Below are 21,171 nucleotides of genomic sequence, written 5' to 3'. Positions count from 1 at the left end.
CAAAAGTCATGTTAACCACTATTATTGCACACAGAGTGAGTCCATGCAATTTATGTGACTTGTTAAGCAACTTTTTACTCCTGAACTTATTTTGGCTTGCCATAACAATGAGGCTGAATACGACAATTCAGCTTTTAATTTTTTATTAATTTGTAAAAATGTCAAAACATATGGGGTATTGTGTATAGGCCAGTAACACAAAATCTAAATATAATCCATTTTAAATTCAGGCTGTAACACAACAAAATTCAGAAAAAATCTAGGTGTGTGAATCCTTTCTGAAGGCACTGTAGGTAATTGTGGCTAATGTTTGGATTGTGTTTGGTTTTCACTTATTTTCTATCTGTATGGAAATGCAAATGTAGGCCTCTGTAATATTGTGCTTCAGATGTTTATGTTGTGAGAAAGAATTAAGATATATTACACTTTAAAATATTTCAATATAAGAAGGGTTTTCTGATTTTATTTCAAAGTACACTACAAATTCCTTTTCAATTATCTTGAATCTGAACCTTTTGCCAGTTTACTTTGATCCTTTTACTTTTATGATCAAAGATTGTGGTCATTTAGTAATCAATTTACATGGAGGGTAATCTATTTACATGACAAGAGGGATGGTCTGTTTTGTTTTCTACAACTCTCGTTCAACTCTGACCAATCACAGCAAAGTGGGTTAAACACGCGCGTGCGCTTTCGATGCATTGTGTTTTTGTTGATATCCTGATATTTTCAGGCTCCGACTTTAGCTTTCTGAAGCTAATAAACCTCCCCTACTTTGGGGGGTTTTACTATTATAGCCAATTGAGACAATAATAAAATACCATAGCTAGCTATATGAAGGGCTGATGGAGAACACAAGGAATTTGGTGAGTTCATTTCCCCGATATGGTTCGTCCGCTTCCGACTTGTTGTGTAGCTAGCTACGTTAGCTAACGTCGTTAGTTGGCTAACATTAGCTAGCGCTCCCCCTTCGTTGTTATCAGATTATAGTAAGAACAGCTGATTGAATCACCAAAATTGCTAGATAATGTCCAATAGCCCTGATTTGGAAAGTGAATAAACGGATGCTTTATTCGTTTTTTACACGATAAAGGTCTACTCGTTTATTGAAATAATTTATTGCAAACGGTCTTGTTACTAGCCAACGTTAACTAGCTAGGTCTGGCTAGCTAACTAACGCTATGGTGGAACTGAAATAACAGATATGCTAAGGCCCCAGCTCTCACATTCATTCTACACAAGTCGGTTAGTTACTTAGCCAGCTAAGTGTGCTAACTAGAACATTCTAAATAGCTAGCCAGTAACGTAGTGCGAAACAGATCATGGGGAAATCATTTTACAGTAACGTTACTGTCATATGCAGAAGAGGAAGTGGTAAATAAATGCATACTCTGAGACGGCTTTGTAGTTGTATAGGAAGGTAACTGCTATTATATATGCTAACTATGTGGCTAAGACTCAGTCATTGCTCAGTAAAACGTTATCTCATACTATTAACGTTAGCTCTATTGGTATGGATGTTGTTTCTCATCTCATTGATACCGGTAGCCATGTACATATGCATAGCCATTGTTTACCATACCCAGTTTCCAAGTATACCAGTTTTCAAGTCAATATTCTATTATGACTATGCCATAATAAAACATGTGGTTACAAAGTTATAATTACTTACTTTTTGAAAGAAAAAACAGTCATAATAATGAATGATAGATCTCTTAGTCTAGCTCTCCATAAAACTCTAGCACAACATTATAGACTCACTCACACACCCCTCACTGTACAGTTGGTGTCATTCACTCCCTCTCTTTGCTCCTTCCAGGCTGAGCGCACCCCGCGTTCGGAGCGTAAGCGTCAGGACTCGTTCGGTATGTTTGACGGGTACGACAGCTGCAGTGAGGAGAGCACCAGTAGCTCCAGCTCAGAGGACAGTGAGGACGAGGTGCCATCCATCCCTGCCAGCCTGCCCATCATCAAGAACAATGGACAAGTTTACACCTATCCCGACGGCAAGGCCGGCATGGGTCAGTACGGACAAATATAGATATAGAATCTGAAGATATAGATCGAAATTGGTCAGGAATATCTATGGGTCAGTCAGTGTCACACTGGGGTGATCGCACAAAGCCGGTTGGGGATTGGTGGATGGAGCCGGTGGAAGAGATTGTGAATTAAATGGCTGCCTGTAATTGAGGTTAGACTATAGAGTGTGTATTGACATGGATCCCGGGCCTGCAACTGAGAAGAAGAACTGATGAAAGAATACATTACTTTGAATGAATTGGAATTTCCTGCTGTATTCTTAGTTTCCTGGGAATGTTTATGTGTTGCCTCTGTTCTCCAGCCACCTGTGAGATGTGTGGGATGGTTGGAGTGCGAGATGCCTTCTACTCCAAAACCAAGCGCTTCTGCAGCGTCTCCTGCTCTAGAAGTTATTCTTCTAACTCTAAAAAAGCCAGTATAATGGCTAGACTCCAGGTAATCATGATATGCCCAACTATGTTCTGCATTTTGTTTTAGCCAGATGGTAGAATGAGAATCTTTTATTGTATTTCCTTTGGAAATGCAAGAAAACATCAGTAAAATTTGTTGTCATTGTTATGTGCTTTTTACTCGAAGGGTAAACCACCTACGAAAAAGGCCAAGGTCTTACAGAAACAGCCTCTCATGGCGAAGTTGGCAGCTTATGCCCAGTACCAAGCAAGTCAACAACAACAAAACCTGGCTAAATCAAAAGCAGGTGAGTCCCCCAGTAGACCAAACATACAGTCTCTCATATTGTTGTAATGGAGAAGAATGACCTTGAATGGAAAGTTAGTTCAGTCAAAAGAACACACGTTCTCTGTATTTTCTTGACCCAGTATAGTGAACATGTGATGTTGACCTTGTTCCTTCTCCCCTACAGTAGTTCCTGTTGAGTGCTTTGATTGGGGAAGATACATCTGTAGCAATAACCTGGTTGGAGCACCAGTCAGCTGCTTCAAGCACGTACGTTTAAACAATAGCCAGACATTAAAATTGTCTATTACAGATGCTAATGTTATACATCTGTAAATCTACACTGTTTTGATCAAAACAATTGTCCCTTGTGGGAAATAATATGAAGTCGTGTTAAATTGAAATGTTTCTCTGTGTCTTAGGTCCCTATGGGTACGTGCTGGGGAGACCTAGCTGAAGGAGTGAGGGTGGAGGTGCTCAACTCCGATACTAACCTCTCTACTAAAGTCTACTGGATAGCGGGGATCGTCAAACTTGCAGGTAAGAATACATCTAAACACATGGAGGATTTTGTAAAAATTGTACCTGGGGTACAATAGAAGTATTACGTGGCTTTTTGTCACTATGATCACACTATACTTGTATAACAAGTATAAGGTATTCCTCTTAGAAGAATGGACGGTAATGAGGTTGTAACGATGTCACGTGAAAGATTCTGTTTTATCTGTTGTCTCTTTCTGTTTTGTTCTCTTCCCAAGGGTTCAAGGCTCTGCTGCGGTACGAGGGTTTTGACAACGACACCATCAGGGACTTCTGGTGTAACCTCTGTGTTCCAGAGATCCACCCCGTGGGGTGGTGCGCCTCCAGTGGGAAACCCCTCGTACCTCCCAAATGTAAACATCACTCTAATCATAATAATGATCATAGTAATACGCTTTGTTTTGAACATGCCATTGATAAAATAGTCACCTATTCCCTAACAGAAGATGAAAAACCAGGTTGATAGACTGATGGCGGATATGTTTTTGTGTTTTCTCAGCGATACAGAATAAGTACTCTAACTGGAAAGCTTTTCTTGTGAAGCGACTCACTGGAGCCAAGACACTGCCACCGGACTTTGCTGCTAAGGTAAGATTTCATAATTACGAGCCGCAGAGGCAAGATGATAGCCTAAGCACACCAGTATTTCTACTTACACATCATCATCTGCACATCTCACTCCAGTGTTAATTTGCTAAATTGTAATTACTTCGCTACTATGGCCTATTTATTGCCTTACCTCCTTACTCCATTTGCACACACGGTATATAGATTTTTCTATTGTGTTATTGACTGTACTTTTGTTTATCCCATGTGTAACTCTGTGTTGTTGTTTTTTGTTGCACTGCTTTTCTTTATCTTGGCCAGGTCACAGTTGTAAATGAGAACTTGTTCTCAACTGGCCTACCTGGTTAAATAAAGGTAAAATAAAAAATAGAGCTCTTAAAGCTCCCACTCTAAACCAGGGGTTGGAACCGGTTCAGGGAACAGAACCAAAAACTGGAAAATAATGTACATTTTTCAAGGAACAGAAACAGAACAGGGAATGAAAGTGACCTCTGCTGCTCCTGTACAAAACCGTTATTTTTAAAAGCATGGAACCGGTTTATAATGTTCTTCTTTTACATAGTGCTTTCGGGAAGTATTCAGACCGCTTGACTTTTTACACATTTTATTAGGTTACAGCCTTATTCTAAAATTGATTGTTGTTTTTTCCCCTCATCAATCTACACACAATACCCCATAATGACGAAGCAAAAAAAGTTTCAGAAATTGTTGCTAATTTAAGAAAATTAAATAATGATCACATTTACGTAAGTATTCAGACCCTTTACTCAGTACTTTGTTGAAGCACATTTGGCAGCGATTACAGCCTCGAGTCTTCTTGAGTATGACACTACAAGCTTGGCACACCTGTATTTTGAATTTCTTCCGTTCTCTGCAGATGCTCTCAAGCTCTGTCAGGTTGGATGGGGAGCGTTGCTGCACAGCTATTTTCAGGTCTCTCCAGAGATATTCGATCGGGTTCAAGTCCGGACCCTGGCTGGACCACTCAAGGACATTCAGAGACTTGTCCCAAAGCCACTTCTGCATTGTCTTGGCTGTGTGCTTAGCGCCGTGGTCCTGTTGGAAGGTGAACCTTCGCCACCCCCAGTCTGAGTTCCTGAGTGCTCTGGAGCAGGTTTTCATCAAGGATCTCTCTGTACTTTGGTCCATTCATCTTTCCCTCCATCCTGACTAGCCTCCCAGTCCCTTCCGCTGACAAACATCCCTACAGCATGATGCTGCCACCACCATGCATCAATGTAGGGATGGTGCCAGGTTTCTTCCAGACGTGACGCGTGGCATTCAGGCCAAGGAGTTCAATCTTGGTTTCATCAGATCAGTGAATCTTGTTTCTCATGGTCTGTAAGTCTTTAGGTGCCTTTTGGCAAACTCTAAGCAGGCTGTCATGTGCCTTTTACTGAGGAGTGGCTTCCATCTGGTCACTACCATAAAGGCCTGATTGGTGGAGTGCTGCAGAGATGGTTGTTCTTTCTCCACAGAGAAACTCTAGAGCTCTGTCAGAGTGACCATGAAGTTCTTGGTCACCTCCCTGACCAAGGCCCTCCTCCCCCGATTGCTCAGTTTGGCTGGTCGGCCAGCTCGAGGTAGAGTCTTGGTGGTTCCAAACTTATTCCATTTAAGAATGATGGAGGCCACTGTGTTTTTGGGGACCTTTAATGCTGCAGAATTCTTTTGGTACCCTTCCCCAGACGTGTGTCTCGACACAATCCTGTCTCGGAGCTCTACAGACAATTCCTACGACCCCATGGCTTGGTTTTTGCTCTGACGTGCACTGTCAGCTGTGGGACCTCATACAGCAAGGTGTGTGCATTTCCAAATATGTCCAATCAATCAAGTTGTAGAAACATCTCAAGGATGGTCAATGGAAACAGGATGCACCTGAGCTCAATTTCGAGTCTCAGAGTAAAGGGTCTGAATACTTATGTAAATACGGTATTTCTGTTTTTTTATTTGTAATAAATTAGCAAAAATGTCTAAACATGTTTTCACTTTGTCATTATGGGTTATTGTGTGTTGATTGCTGAGGATTTTTATTTTTATTTCGTCCATTTTGGAACAATGGAATTTTAGAACAGTGAATACATTCCGAAGGCACTGTATTTCCAGTCCCACCAAAAAACAAACAAATAAGGGCTTATGCAAGGCCTACTGACATGCCAAGTGTGATTCACAAGGGGACAGAGATGTTTTATTAGAGAAGAACAGATTAACTATAGTATCCTTAACTAGCATTGAAAAAGTTATCACATTTCACATTTGATTTATTAGCTACAAAAAGGTAATACGTGTTTTTAATTCTGGTGCCGCTCTGCACACACAAGCTTGTTAGCTAGCTCTGGTCCAGCGTTAAACCTACTCCGTTCAAAGGACTTTGAAAGTTCCTCCATAGAAGCCGCTCCTCCGTAGATGGGCTATATTCTGTGAGCCTAATTCAGGTAATGCATGTCATCACAAGATGCCCAGCGCTTCAAGCCTCCTCTGCTCTCTCCCCAACCGCACAATTTCAGTCGTATCTCATACCCTACACTTGTCCGTCCATTACGTATGTTAACAACTAGCTTGCCCGCTCCATAGCAAGCTGCTCTATCCGCATTGATTGATGTAGTAATTTAATGAGCTAAATGTTAAAAAACAGTAAATTTTCACAGGTTAAAAATGGAACAGAAAGGAGCAATATTTGTTTTGAACTGGTTCAGAATTGTATTTTGCTGGTCGGAACAGCGGGGGGGAATGTGTGGTTCTGTTCAGAACGAAATAGTTGGAAAATAATTTAGCTTCCAGTCCCTGCTCTAAACGCCTTCCATTCCCCCCTCTCAAACCAGGTCCATGAGAACATGCAGTTCCCTTTTAAGAAGCTGATGCGAGTGGAGGTGGTGGATAAGACACATCTGTGCCGAACTCGGGTAGCTCTGGTGGAGCAGGTGATTGGGGGAAGGCTGAGACTCGTCTACGAGGAGAGCTCCGACGACTTCTGGTGTCACATGTACTCCCCGCTCATACACGCCATCGGATGGTCCCGGAGCATCGGACACCGCTTCAAACGATCCGGTCAGTCAAGTTCGTTGTTTTGGGTAGTTAAGTTGTTAGTGAGTTAGGCCTAGTTAGTTAGTTGGTTAGTCCAATGTGTTTGTTTTCTGGCTCTGATGGCAAGGATTGTTTTCCAGATGTGTCAAAGAAAATCGATGGTCAGATGGACGCCCCCGCCCCGCTGTTTGCCAAGGTAATGTAATACCTTGCCATGTGTAGTTACAGTGGCCCAAGTCTTTCTGCCTCTGTGGTTTCTATTGATATTTTCCTATGTATGGATCCGGAATGATGAATGTGTCTGTGATGTTTCCTCAGGTGAAAGATGTGGACCAGAGTGGTGAATGGTTCAAGGACGGGATGAAACTAGAGGCCATTGACCCTCTAAACCTCTCAGCTATATGTGTAGCCACTGTAAGAAAGGTAACTGTCTCACCCCTCCGCTATATGTGTAGCCACTGTAAGAAAGGTCACTGTCTCACCTCTCAGCTATATGTGTAGCCACTGTAAGAAAGGTAACTGTCTCACCCCTCCGCTATATGTGTAGCCACTGTAAGAAAGGTCACTGTCTCACCTCTCAGCTATATGTGTAGCCACTGTAAGAAAGTTCACTGTCTCACCTCTCAGCTATATATGTAGCCACTGTAAGAAAGTTATGGCAACAGTTTGGATTGTTACCAATGGAAAACTTTCATATAGGGCAAATTCAAGGGGCATTTAGCCCAATCATACTTCTCCATTGTTGGTACCCCTGGATTGGGGAGTCCATGTTCTTATTTTCAGTCCCCTGTAACCTGTTCAGGGGTTCCGTTGTACATTTACATTTAAGTCATTTAGCAGACGCTCTTATCCAGAGCGACTTACAAATTGGTGCATTCACCTTATAATATCCAGTGGAACAACCACTTTACAATAGTGCATCTAAATCTTTTAAGGGGGGGGTTAGAAGGATTACTTTATCCTATCCTAGGTATTCCTTAAAGAGGTGGGGTTTCAGGTGTCTCCGAAGGTGGTGATTGACTCCGCTGTCCTGGCGTCGTGAGGGAGCTTGTTCCACCATTGGGGTGCCAGAGCAACGAACAGTTTTGACTGGGCTGAGCGGGAACTGTGCTTCCTCAGATGTAGGGAGGCGAGCAGGCCAGAGGTGGATGAACGCAGTGCCCTTGTTTGGGTGTAGGGCCTGATCAGAGCCTGAAGGTACGGAGGTGCCGTTCCCCTCACAGCTCCGTAGGCAATCACCATGGTCTTGTAGCGGATGCGAGCTTCGACTGGAAGCCAGTGGAGAGAGCGGAGGAGCGGGGTGACGTGAGAGAACTTGGGAAGGTTGAACACCAGACGGGCTGCGGCGTTCTGGATGAGTTGGAGGGGTTTAATGGCACAGGCAGGGAGCCCAGCCAACAACGAGTTGCAGTAATCCAGACGGGAGATGACAAGTGCCAGGATTAGGACCTGCGCCGCTTCCTGTATACATCTAGTCTTGATGTTTGCTGTCTGTTTCAGGTGTTGCGTTGTATACATCTTGTATTGATGTTTAATTGTGTCTCAGGTGTTGGCAGACGGGTACCTCATGATCGCCATCGACGGGTCGGAGGCGGCTGATGGCTCAGACTGGTTTTGCTACCACTCCACTTCTCCCTCCATCTTCCCTGCTGGCTTCTGTGGAATCAACAACATTGAACTCACGCCCCCTAGAGGTACATTTCTATAGCCCCTTTCTTTTCTTTTCACAGACTACAACATTCCTTCACTCCGACTAATTTTTTTTTCATTCAACCATTGTTTATTTAATTAAGGATATTCTCATTTACATAAGAACTATTGGGACAAAGAGATACTAAGGTAGTTTTCCTTCCTCTTCCTTTCCTTCTCTCTGGTCGGGGGTTATATGTTAACCCAGCCTTACCACTGACTTTGCCCCACAGGGTACACTAAACTGCCATTTAAATGGTTTGACTACCTCAGAGAAACGAGTTCAATAGCCGCTCCTGTGAAGCTCTTCAACAAGGTAGGACTGATTCCTGACATCGTGGATTTGTTGTTTCGCCCGGTCCTGTAGTTCTGTGCCATGCCAACATGCATTTTGTTCTTCTATGATCACATGAAATATACAAATAAATAAAAATATGTTGATAGGTTTCGCTTGCATACATTGGATATTATAAGTATTCACCCCCCCCCTTGGATTTTTTCCACATTTTGTTGCATTACAAAATGGGATTGAATTTTATGTAATTGTGATTTTCTGTCATTGATCTTCACAAAATACTCCATAATGTCAAAGTGAAAAGAACATTCTACACATTTTCACAAATTAATAAAAACGAAATTACTAAAATATTATATATTGTATATTGTTGCGCAAGTATTCACCCCTTTTTTCCGCAAGCATAAATTAGTTCAAGAGTAAAATGTGGTTAAACAAATCACATAAGTTACATGGACTCACTTTGTGTGAAATAATAGGCATAACATGATTTCAACTACAAAGACCAGGGAGCTTTTCGAAAGTCTCAAAGAAGGGCAGTGATTGGTAGATGGGTAACAATAGCAAATCAGACATTGAATGTCACTTTAAGCATGGTCAAGTTATATAATTATGCTGTGGATGATGTATTAAACAACCCAGCCACATCAATGAAACAGTTGTTCTTCAGAACGGAGCTGCAGGACAGGAAGGAAACTGCTCGGGGATGTCACCATGAGTCCATTGGTGATTTTAAAACAGCTACAGAGTTCACTGGCTGTGATGGGAGGAAACTGATGAGGATCAAAAACATTGTAGTGACGCTGCAATAATGACCAAAAAGACAAGTATAAAAATATACTGAATATGCATCCTGTATGCAACAAGGCACTAAAGCAATACTGCAAAGAAACTAAACGACAAAAGGAATACACTTTTTGGCCGAAATGCAAAGCCTTCGGTTTGGGACAAATCCAACATATCACTAACGGCCTCATTTTTTTGCATGGTGGTGGCTGTATCATGGTATGGGTATGCTTGATATCAGCAAAAACTGGGGAGTTTTTCAGGATAAAAAGAAATAGGATGTAGCTAAGCACAGGTAAAATCCTACAGGAAAACCTGATTCAGTCTGCTTTACACCAGACACTGGAAGAGGAAATCACATTTCAGCAGGACAATAACCTAAAACACAAGTCCAAATCTACACTGGAGTTGCTTACCATGAAGACAGTGAATATTCCTGAGGAGCCAAGTTACAGTTGTGACTTAAATCTGCTTGAGAATCTATGGCAAGACTTGAAAATCACTGTCTAGCCATGATTCCCAACACCTTGACAGTGCTTGGAAGAATTTTGAAAAGAATAATGAGCAAGTATTAAACTATCCAGGTGTGGAAAGCTCAGATTTCCACCTGAGTTAAGCGAGAGTAAATGGAATGTAAATCCCTTAATGCACTTTTCTCTCTCCGCGTATTCTGACATTGAACTTAAGCATGAGAATAGCATGCTATTCACCCTCTATTCGTTTGGGGTGGATATCAAATAAATGAAGGTGTGGTGGAGGTGTCTACAGATACGCCATATTCTGACCTTGACTTAATTTCCCAATATTTCCACCATCTTTATGCACAAGGAAACCATGAATAAGGTCTAGCGAACCTACCGGTTCCAAGTGAGAAAAAACATCTACTTAATTTTTCTTGATAGAAATAACACCATTCTCCATGCACTGTAATGTACAACTCGATAAGAGCTATTGATAAGAGCTAGGTTAAATGAGTAATCAGTTTGGATAAGGAATTGTAAAAAATATTTTACCTTATAATCGTTAGAGACATGTGAAACCAGTCATATGGCAGCAAACTGAAGCATATCAACATATCTTTCCCGCTGTAAAGTTTATGAAATGACAACACCCTGTCGTTCTCCACTAACATCAAGGCGGTGACCCGATCCTGTAGGTTCATGCTCTACAACATTCGCAGAGTACGACCCTGCCTCACACAGGAAGCGGCGCAGGTCCTAATCCAGGCACTTGTCATCTCCCGTCTGGATTACTGCAACTCGCTGTTGGCTGGGCTCCCTGCCTGTGCCATTAAACCCCTACAACTCATCCAGAATGCCGCAGCCTGTCTGGTGTTCAACCTTCCCAAGTTCTCTCACGTCACCCCGCTCCTCCGCTCTCACCACTGGCTTCCAGTTGAAGCTCGCATCCGCTACAAGACCATGGTGATTGCCTACGGAGCTGTGAAGGGAACGGCACCTCCATACCTATCAGGCCCTACACCCAAACAAGGGCACTGCGTTCATCCACCTCTGGCCTGCTGGCCCCCCTACCTCTGAGGATGCACAGTTCCCGCTCAGCCCAGTCAAAACTGTTCGCTGCTCTGGCACCCCAATGGTGGAACAAGCTCCCTCACGACGCCAGGACAGCGGAGTCAATCACCACCTTCCGGAGACACCTGAAACCCCACCTCTTTAAGGAATACCTAGGATAGGATAAAGTAATCCTTCTAACCCCCCCTTAAAAGATTTAGATGCACTATTGTAAAGTGGTTGTTCCACTGGATATCATAAGGTGAATGCACCAATTTGTAAGTCGCTCTGGATAAGAGCGTCTGCTAAATGACGTAAATGTAAATGAAATACTGTGCCATTATGTAGAATTTAAATTGTACAGCCTTTTAACTTGCAGCCAGGGATGTGCACTCTCGAATGTCCTAATTATATGACCCCGACTTTCTCTGTTTCCTGTTTCTATCATGTTAAATATTAGCCACTATCAGTATCGACCATCAGTAGGCCTAATAACCACATATATTCAACTGCCAATTTACTGTTGGTTCCCTTTAGTTGGTATAGCCTACATTATCATTCCATTTAATTACGTTGTTTCGTTTACTTTCATTTGCTTCCTCTGTAAACATCGTCACGGCGGTGTGATTATTGCTGAGGATCATTAGTAACAGTTGATAATATAAGAAGAAAAAAACATGTAGGCTAATTAAATCGGAGCGCAGGCCAAGCCGTAACAGTGTGGCATAATACTTGGCTGTATCATCACACAGTTCCATGGTTAGTGCAGGCAATAAACGAGGAGGGTATAGCCTAACATTGTACACTATTCTCCCTATTATAATTTGAGTAGACTAATCTTCCAACATTACCTTGAGTTGAAGAACTCAATGAAGAAGAACTCAATGAAGAAGAACTCAATGAAGAAGAACTCAATGTGGCAATTTTTCTTCTTTCGTGTGTAAAGGCTCTCCAAACCAGTTTTTTTTTATGATTCATATATACTTAATTAACTAAACTTAAATAATCTAAAATAACCTTAAAAATGAAATGTAGATGAATATGCACATATTTAGATGACTTTCTTTCATTGATCCCTAATATTCTGAACTTGTTTTCTCTATATATTCTAGTCTGTCGACAAAAGGTACAACGTATTTAAAGGGATGTCTTAAGATAAATGTACTGAAATCTGTTGGCCGGCAAGTGGGAGGGTTTTCAGCGGTTGTATGAAGTTTATTCAGAGCGTGCAAGGTAGCCACACCTGCAGAACATGTTACGTGACTGAATAAAGTAAGTCTGAATACCAAATACTGAGAAGTCCGTAGGAAAGGCATACATTCCTAGGTCTTTGTAACACAATAAAATGTGAAGAAATCCAAGTGGGGTGAATACTTACGATACCCGCTGTACATCTTTGTTGTAAGAAAATGCATCAAAATTGTAATGGAAAAAGAAAGGAAAAAACACTGGATTGAACATTTAACCAAAAAATATCTCTCGTCTTTGCCTCCGCTATCTTGTTGCCCCTGCCCAGGATGTTCCAAACCATGGGTTCCGCCAGGGCATGAAGCTGGAGGCCGTGGACCTGATGGATCCCAGGCTGGTGTGTGTTGCCACAGTGACTCGGATCGTCCACCGCCTGTTGCGCATCCACTTTGACGGCTGGGAGGATGAGTATGACCAATGGGTGGACTGCCAATCACCTGACCTCTACCCCGTGGGCTGGTGTCAGCTGACCGGCTACCAGCTACAGCCCCCCGCCGCACAGAGTGAGATCAAGCACTATAGTTCTACCCAAATATAACACACTAACATGCTCAGACATAAACCAACCTCTACCCTTAGGTTCTCGTTGATGGATTGGATTAGGTTCCAGCGATATGTTGCTAATTACTCGATAACATTCAATTGGAGTCCCAAATAGGGTTTATTATTTTCCTTCCCCGATAAATTGCAAACACACCTGGGGCATCCATGTGTTCCTGTTCAAACCAGAAATGCTATTTATTCTCTAGAGTCTGGGGGGGGGGTCTTTAGTAACAAATCCCACAGAAACGCATTGAATAACACATTCATAAATGGCAAAAAAGACAGTCCAAAAATAGATCATAAGGTTTTGAAGTGTCTGTCCTATATCTAGGAGATATAAAGCTCAGGAAATATTTTAGTATTTTTTTTGACACATTTAACCCCTTTTTCTGGGGGTAGGCACAAATCCATACTTCAATTTTTTTTTTTTAAGTACCGGTTACCTTCCGACGAGTCCCGTGACACTTGTGGGGGTCGTAGAGCAAAGCGGAGAACACCGTCGCGTTCATGAGAATCTCCCCTTTCCACACCGATTTTCCGGATGTCTCATGAGCTGACGAACACCGCTGTAGCTCGGCCGCCTTTCACCGCAGATGCGGAAGGCCACCGTAGACGGATGCGGTGGATTCAGACGCAGCTCTTGCAACAAAAGAAAACATCTCTCTAGCTTAAAAGAGCATGTAATAAGAGTATGTAATACCAGCGAAAAAATCTGACCACTGTAAATGGAGAAATATATACACATGAATACGATGGTGTCTTGATGTACTGTATTTGTTGCCATTTAATAACTCAAAAGTTCTCTGTCACCACCCTATTTCGTTGATGAGGCACTGCGCAGACCAACTGTTAAGTGTCTTCGTTGATGAGGCACTGTTGGCCGACTGGTAAAATATTATAAGGTTACCTTTGACTGAAATATGTCAGACAGCTTGTTTGTCCTTTTCTCTCCCCTTGCACTTGGCTATCAGGGGGAATTTGGGAGGGTTGTGGCTGTTTTTACTTAATGCTAACCGACTTATTGTGGTGACTTTGTCACAGGGAATATATATGATTCTCTCTGAACAAACAAATGAGCAAGTAGAGGAGATCCAACACTATGGATAGCGCAGTGGTTGATCAATTTCCTGCAAATCTGACTAGTAAACCCGCTGTGTTCCTGCTTTTTAAGTTTAACATCATGGAACAATGTTGTAAATGTCTATTTCGGACCCAGTGTAGATGCTGTTTTGTTAACATTGAGTAGACTAGCACATGTTGAACCTCTGCCAGTGCCACACAGTTAGTTTGGAGATTTGTGAATGTAAGATGGAGATTTTCTACTGTAATGAGAGGTCGCATGTAACCTACACATGATAGTCAGCAATTCGATTTATAAAAGCCAAGTGTTTTTTTAACAGGGGACTTTATGTTGAGTAAATATGGTAGGCTGCTAGCGTTGTGATGACTGGTTTGATTTATGAATGAATCCAGAGAGTAGGTATGTCCGTTTCATGCAGCTATTTGGACGTGCGTATTTTAATATTTTTGCATTAGTGAGCCATATAATTTGTATATTATTGGTCCATGGTACCTTTCATTTTCTTTCTCAGGAAACCTTAAGGAGCTTGGTCGGGAAATCTCGGGATACCAGTTACCGGTATTACACCCTAGTCCCGAACTAACAGGCAGAAATGTACCTTTGTGTCAGTAAAACAAAAGAGAACTGTTTATTTACTACTAATTTATGTAATTTCAGTGGCCAGAGAAATCCCACCTGCTGTACCTAAGCAGAAGAAGAAAGCCCAACAGTACAAAGGCCAAAAGAAAAGTGAGTCATCACTCCTTTCCTCATTTCCTCATTCCGTTGGTCCACACTCTGGTGGGGTCAATCTATCTACCCTTTCTCTTATTGGTTAGTTTTTTCTTTCTTGTCTGTTCCTTGGGTTCTGATTGGTTGGCACGAGTCACATGAAAGGAAACTGTGGTACTTGGGGTAAAAGCCAAAGAGGTGGGGAAGGTGCTTGTAACACCAGGTGTGACTGTCCAAACACAGCTTGTTTCACACCTCAGGGAGTGGTTTAGCAGGGATATGTGCAGACACGTGGTCACACACACCACCAATGCTAGCTGATTTACTTGAGTCTGGCTTACCTGGTAGCTTACCTGGGGTGTATTCAGATTATGTAAGGTTCTAGAACGTTTCATAATCGAACAGAGATCATTCTCTGAACCGTTTGAAAGGTTTTTCAACAAAACAATTCATTGGGGCCTGGTGATTGGTGTTTTGAAATATTATATGAAAGGACTTGGAATATGTACATGTTATGTAATCTCATTAAAGCATGGAGTTATCTAGGCCTTTGCCTAATACACACAATATTATCTATGATGAATAAATGAATGCATTTACTACATTTTTCAAAATACATATAAAGCAACACTGTGCAACCAAACATTCAAATCTATTGGGAGCGCTAGCATCCTGAAAACACCCCTGGTAGCTTACCTGAGTCTGACTTGGTGTCTAGAGCGGAAGATTCCGGTTGGTCGACGGCCCTTCAGTCAGGCAGGCAGGAGGAGGAGCCTATCAGGGGAGGAGGAAGAGCAGAGTCCGCCCCCTTACTCCAGCCAGGGCCCCACTATGGTCCCCCGGCCCCGCACCCACCACCACCACACCCACAAACCAGGTAACACACTAACAATGAATAACAACTGAGACCTCCACACAGACAGAGGGCAGTAACAGAGGCCAGTCCTCATCCACTCTAGGTCCTGACCTTCATGTGTGATCGCTGTGTGTCGGATGCAACTGCAGGAAAGACAAATCTATTTGATCTATTTCTGTGTCATGTTATTGAAGTGGAAGTATTAATGTGAAAAATGTAATTTTCTCCTCCCACCTCATGATGCGTACTAGGTGAGCAAAAGTGGTAATATGATTTACTGTGTATGTCTGTTTGTATTACAGGAACCGCAGGCTCAGATGGAAGGCTAGGTATTAAGTCAGCTGTTCTGTGTTGCAAAGGGTTTTGTGAAGAAAAAAATGTTTTGCTGTTTTGTTCTGTCTTGGAGTTGAAAAATGAATGCTCTCTCTTGGTATGACGGAAACAGTTTCGCCTAGAATTTTGAGATTCATCTAACCCTCAATTTGGCTAACGCTCTCTACCCCTCTCTCTCCTGCTCTCCAGAGTCTCTGTTGCGTCTGAAGGAGGAGCCGGCTGAGGTGGATGAGTTCACCTTCTCCCAGGGCATCTCAGATCAGGAGAGCAACGGCTCGGGCAGCTATTACATCAAACAGGAGCCCTGATGATCCGGGGGACAGGGGCCTCGGGCTAGGCCTGGGAGGCCAGGGGGAAGCCGGGTAGGACAGGCCAATGGGAACCTCCTACATCCCCCCCCCAAATAGGATAAGACCAATCTTTAAACCAAGACGAGAACAACAGGGCAGGGAGCATGGAGTGCCCAAAAAAACGTATACAGAGAAGCCAGCTTCTTACACCCCAATCAGGAGAGAATGCTACTGGGGTACAAAACACTGAGTGACTTCATGCCCTGAAACCCCAACCCACAAATTAAGCTACTTGGGGCTCCCCAAAACCACCCAGGGGAGAGAACCCTTCTGAGCAGCTACAGCCTCAAACCCTGGCGCTCTGATAGACAGTCACTCATTCACTGAGACAGACATACCATATGAACAAGGCTAACGGGTAACTGGACACTTCCCAATGCCACCGGCCCGGCAGAGGCCGCTTATGATACCTGGACAACCTGATTTAAAATCCCAATTCCCTGGATGATTGGATACGACTGTGGCTCTCTCTCTTCCTCCATAAATGCATCTATCTAGGGGGCATTGAAGCTCTGGATGCCCAGAAACAGAAGCCTCTCATTTGGGTAGTCTCTCTCCCCCACACTGCCAGGCAGGATCTCTGACTCAAAACTTGGGGCCCAAACACACAGTCACCTGGACTAACTGTGACAGATATTTCTGAGCCAGGTCTTGGTTTATTTCTTTCAGGTAAGAAGGCTAGCCGCACATGGTGGGACTTAATTTCACACGGTCTTGAGAGGGAGGGAACAAGTTGTATAAAGCAGGATTATTATTATTATTTTTCCAACATTTTGCCAGGTGGACTTGCTTTGATTTGTTAATAGTACTTGAAGTTTTCAGTTGATATTTGTAAAGTTTCTGTTTTTTGTTTGTTTTTTTCCTTTAAATTGGAGGGTTGTTGTTATTTTGACTTAAACGCTGATTTGTTATCAACCTCTCTTTTGGGGGTTGAGATGCCGTCGGAGTGGTGTAGATATTATAATGAGGATACATATTCATAGATGTGACTATTCAATATAGAACTATATAGATATTAAGAATTGTGATTTGACGAGAGTGGGTTTTGAATAGATGTTGTATGAATCCGAAACCTTGCTGGTGTGATAGGACTGACGCTCTCAAACTAGATGGGCTTTGTGTCTTAATAGGGTAACTTGCGTACTACTTAGTATTGGCTATGCATACTAGGTAGTGCTAATGTGTCTATTGGGATACACTAGATAAACACTGTCACACATTGCACTACAGGAACAAACAACCAGTCTCTTTGGGTTGTTGGAACCACCCTTTACCATGTCAGCAGCTTTAGAATAGAAGGACCGGACTTAGCTAATGTTTGCATCTGTTTTTTTTAAGTACAGGATACAACTCCAGAAACAAAGCTAAACCATGATATACTCTTTATTTTACTCTACCATATTGTCATAACCTATTTTCCTCGAAGAATACAAGTGTAAACTTAGTAAGTCTGGCCCTAAAAGACAGAAAAGATTTAGTAATCAAGCAAAGTTGAATCCTAAAATGATGTTGTAAAGCAGGCAGAAAAACAATGTAGGCTACATTTCATGGATGACTTCTGAGATATGCAAAATCGGTCATTTTATTTCAGTGGTGTTTTTCCTCTTGTGTATGGGTAGTTCTTTCTGCGTACTGGTTAAGTATTCAACCGAGCCACTGGATAACAACTTTATTGTCGGTATTGTCTTCTTTTATTAAACACTGCTTTGTTGATAGTCTCTGTAAGTGTACGTTCATAAAACCAATGGGATCAGATTGGAGTAGGCTATAGCAGGAGAACCTTTCCCATTGGCTTCTTTATTCACCAATTAGAGGTCATACACTTTTATAAGATTCCTGATTGGTTGGAGGAGATCCTCCTGAATTCCTGAATCTGCTTGTGTGTTGTAGCTGGTACTGAGTGGTGACGCATCTGTATCTAGACTTCATTTCTATCTCTGTACTACCTCCTGGTGAGCTTGTCAGTCAAATAGAGACAGGGTTGGGGCTCATTGTGAATTCATGATGGGTCTCAAATTTGAAATGCAGGTTTGGGCAACTTGATATACCATATGCAAATAGAATAATTATATCCTCATATGTTTGACTTTAAGACTAGACCGCAAACACGGATATTTGTAACATAGCACATTTGAGGTAGTCCTCGAAATGGAATAATATGCAATAATGTTTTCTGTATTATTTTGCTATGTCACGTCCATGAATTATAACACTCTAAAGTGATATTAAGATACATAAAATATATTATACTTACATCAGTTTACCTAAATTCTATTGCATAACTGTGACAACTGTGAGCTATGGTCTATAATCAGAATAGAATAGTTAGGTTTGTTAGAACCACACGCTATATACACTGAGTGTACAAAACATTAAGGACACCTTCCTAATATTGAGTTGCTTTTCCTTTTTTTTTTTTATTTGAAGTGGATTTAACAAGTGACATCAATAAGGGATCATAGCTTTCACCTGGTCAGTCTGTCATAGAAAGAGCAGGTGTCCGTAATGTTTTGTACACTCAGTGTAGAAATAGACTAGTACAGAAAAATGGGTCTAGCTCAGTGATCGTCGCAGTGGATGTGAAATTAGCTAGAATCTCTCTCTATACCAGTAAGGTTGACGATTAACTTCTCAGGAAATGTTTGCTTTTTCTTGTCTGCAAGGGTCAAGCAAAGCACATTACAGTTAAAATCAAACAGAATGACATTGCGTAAAGTTACTTAAAGAAAAGTCTTAATGGAACAACTTGCTCACAAATTGTTTCTTCTTGTCCATGTCTGAATGTTGATTTCTCCCGTTTTGATATGGTTTCTTGTGTTCAGTGATTTACTGTTCAGTTGATTGGTAAGGTATTTTATATAAACCCTTCATGTTCTAACAGTAACAATTAAGATCCCTTGGATCAGCTTTCAGTTTGACGCCGTGCTTTGTGTAGATAGGTATGTTACCCTCATTGTTTCCATGTGGAGTTCCTTTTCCAAGGGATGTATAGTTTCTGCCAATATGCATTTCCTCTCTTTGTTGATTTAGATTGAATTGTTCATCATATTAATTAAGGTTATATACAATGTCCAGCAGAGCAATAAAATGTAGTGTCTCGTTATACCCTTATGTGTAAAAGGTTTGGAGTTCAGGATTTGCTTTTTGTTTGTGATTCACTTTATGAAATTCGATCTGGCACAGACTTTGACTAACTTGATGAGAACGAAGAAAGCATTAAAGGATGATGGTCATCTTAACCAATTTACTGACCAAATTACATTATCACCTTAAGGAAAATAAAGACACGGCTGTTTATAGACTAACTTTGCTGCTACTTTCCAAATAACCCAAATGATTCCTAACGCACAATCAAACACAGCAAACCTTTTCTGCATTTTGAAGAAAGGTTTCTACTTTTTCAGTGATACTATGCCTCTATCTTTATTCTTAGAAATGTATGTAAGAATATCCCAATATCACCTAGAAGCCCAATCCAAAGTCAACACCTTGCCTCTCCATCTAGACACTTCTGAATCCTTCTTAGAGATCTGAAAGAACAGGTTGGGTATAAGCAATATGACATTATATGCTCACATCTATCCGGTCTGTTCAGATGTACAAGGGGCAATTCAGGAAGTGTGTAGATTTGAGGAGTGGCTGATTTGGTAGTGGGTGCACTGATCAATCAAGTTAGAGTGCATGCAGAATAGTGAGGTCTTTCTGTGGTCCTGTACTGAGCATTTTTTTTTTGCTGTTATGGTCTTTGGCCGTGCTACCGCCCACTCTAAATCCACCTCTAGCCCCTAACCCTAAGTATCTCCTACAGATCTGAATGGATTTGATAGGTATGAGAAACATGGTAATACCTCCATTTTGCCCTTTTGGTAAGCTTGGTGGAATTTTGAGCCATATTGCTTACACCTATCCAAACCTTTTCAGACTCAAACATGGTTTCTAGTGGTGGGGGCTAGGGAGTCAATTTAGAATGCGGTGTCTGTTCATTGAATACTAACACGGGTCTCTTTTTGTATGCGACAAACCCTCTATATTCAGCCATTATATCATGGTGCTACATACATTTGATAACGTGATTATTAGTTATTTTATTGGGGAAATAATTCTCAATTGTAATTATGAACGGAGGGGCTTAAGTTGTGTTTTGATGTTTTATTTTGGATACAAATAACTAAACGATTTGTTAAAAAGATTGAAATTATTAACACTGGCCCTTGTGATACATATTAAGTTGCAGTGTAGGGTTTGTTAATTTTTTGATAGTGTGTCTATAAAAATGAGGTTTCCTTTCATCATTATGGTAATTTTGTGCTGTGATCAAAGTTTGATAGACAATTCCTTGAATTTGTAAATATACCAAATGTTTGGGGACAATATTGGTTGTATTATTTGTTTCTTTGTTTACAATCATTGCAAACTGTTTCCGCATGGCTGTGAAAAGGTATATCTGTTAGTGATTTTTGTAAGAACTAACTTTTTACACTGAATAAAATGATACTTATAAATTACTATATTTGTTGATGCATATTTTTTCCAATCTTTGTAGTTATGATTTCCCTTCACTGGAACTAAGGGACCTAGTCCGGACCATGAAAAACAGCCACACAACATTATTCCTCCTCCACCAAACTTTACAGTTGGCACTATGCATTGGGGCAGGTAGTGTTCTCCTGGCATCCGCCAAACCCAGACTGCTAGATGGTGAAGCGGGATTAATCACTCCAGAGAACGCCTTTCCACTGCTCCAGAGTCGGTGAGCTTTACACCACTCCAGCCCACGCTTGGCATTGCGCATGGTGATCTTAGGCTTGTTTGCGGCTGCTAACGATTGTAGAGTCTCCAGAGTCCTGCAATGAGACTGACTGCAGAGATCCGCCAGGCTCAGGTGCTTCCAGTGCTCACTTCACATGCACGTCTGATAGACA

General features: G+C 41.7%; 1 protein-coding gene across 4 annotated transcripts; it reads left to right on the top strand.

The window, feature by feature from the left end:
• Nucleotides 1–672: 672 nt before the first annotated feature.
• LOC106589448 (MBT domain-containing protein 1) lies at nucleotides 673–20,754 on the top strand. 4 transcript variants are annotated; one of them, XM_045709942.1, is made up of 18 exons: nucleotides 673–866; nucleotides 1,820–2,021; nucleotides 2,342–2,475; nucleotides 2,617–2,737; nucleotides 2,903–2,985; nucleotides 3,138–3,255; nucleotides 3,474–3,608; nucleotides 3,755–3,843; nucleotides 6,645–6,870; nucleotides 6,987–7,042; nucleotides 7,165–7,269; nucleotides 8,393–8,540; nucleotides 8,769–8,851; nucleotides 12,644–12,878; nucleotides 14,511–14,557; nucleotides 14,657–14,728; nucleotides 15,429–15,587; nucleotides 16,089–20,754. In XM_045709942.1, the coding sequence occupies exons 1-18, from the start codon at nucleotides 846–848 to the stop codon at nucleotides 16,104–16,106; spliced, it is 2,052 nt and encodes a 683-aa protein (XP_045565898.1). In that variant the 5' UTR covers nucleotides 673–845; the 3' UTR covers nucleotides 16,107–20,754. The 4 variants fall into 4 exon arrangements, with proteins under 4 accessions (XP_045565898.1, XP_014034919.1, XP_045565899.1 ...); XM_014179444.2 differs by lacking the exon at nucleotides 14,511–14,557; XM_045709943.1 differs by lacking the exon at nucleotides 15,429–15,587.
• Nucleotides 20,755–21,171: the final 417 nt, after the last annotated feature.

Source organism: Salmo salar, chromosome ssa28, assembly GCF_905237065.1.
Source record: "Salmo salar chromosome ssa28, Ssal_v3.1, whole genome shotgun sequence".
Taxonomy (NCBI): domain Eukaryota; kingdom Metazoa; phylum Chordata; class Actinopteri; order Salmoniformes; family Salmonidae; genus Salmo; species Salmo salar.
This window is presented reverse-complemented; position numbering and strand designations above follow the sequence as displayed.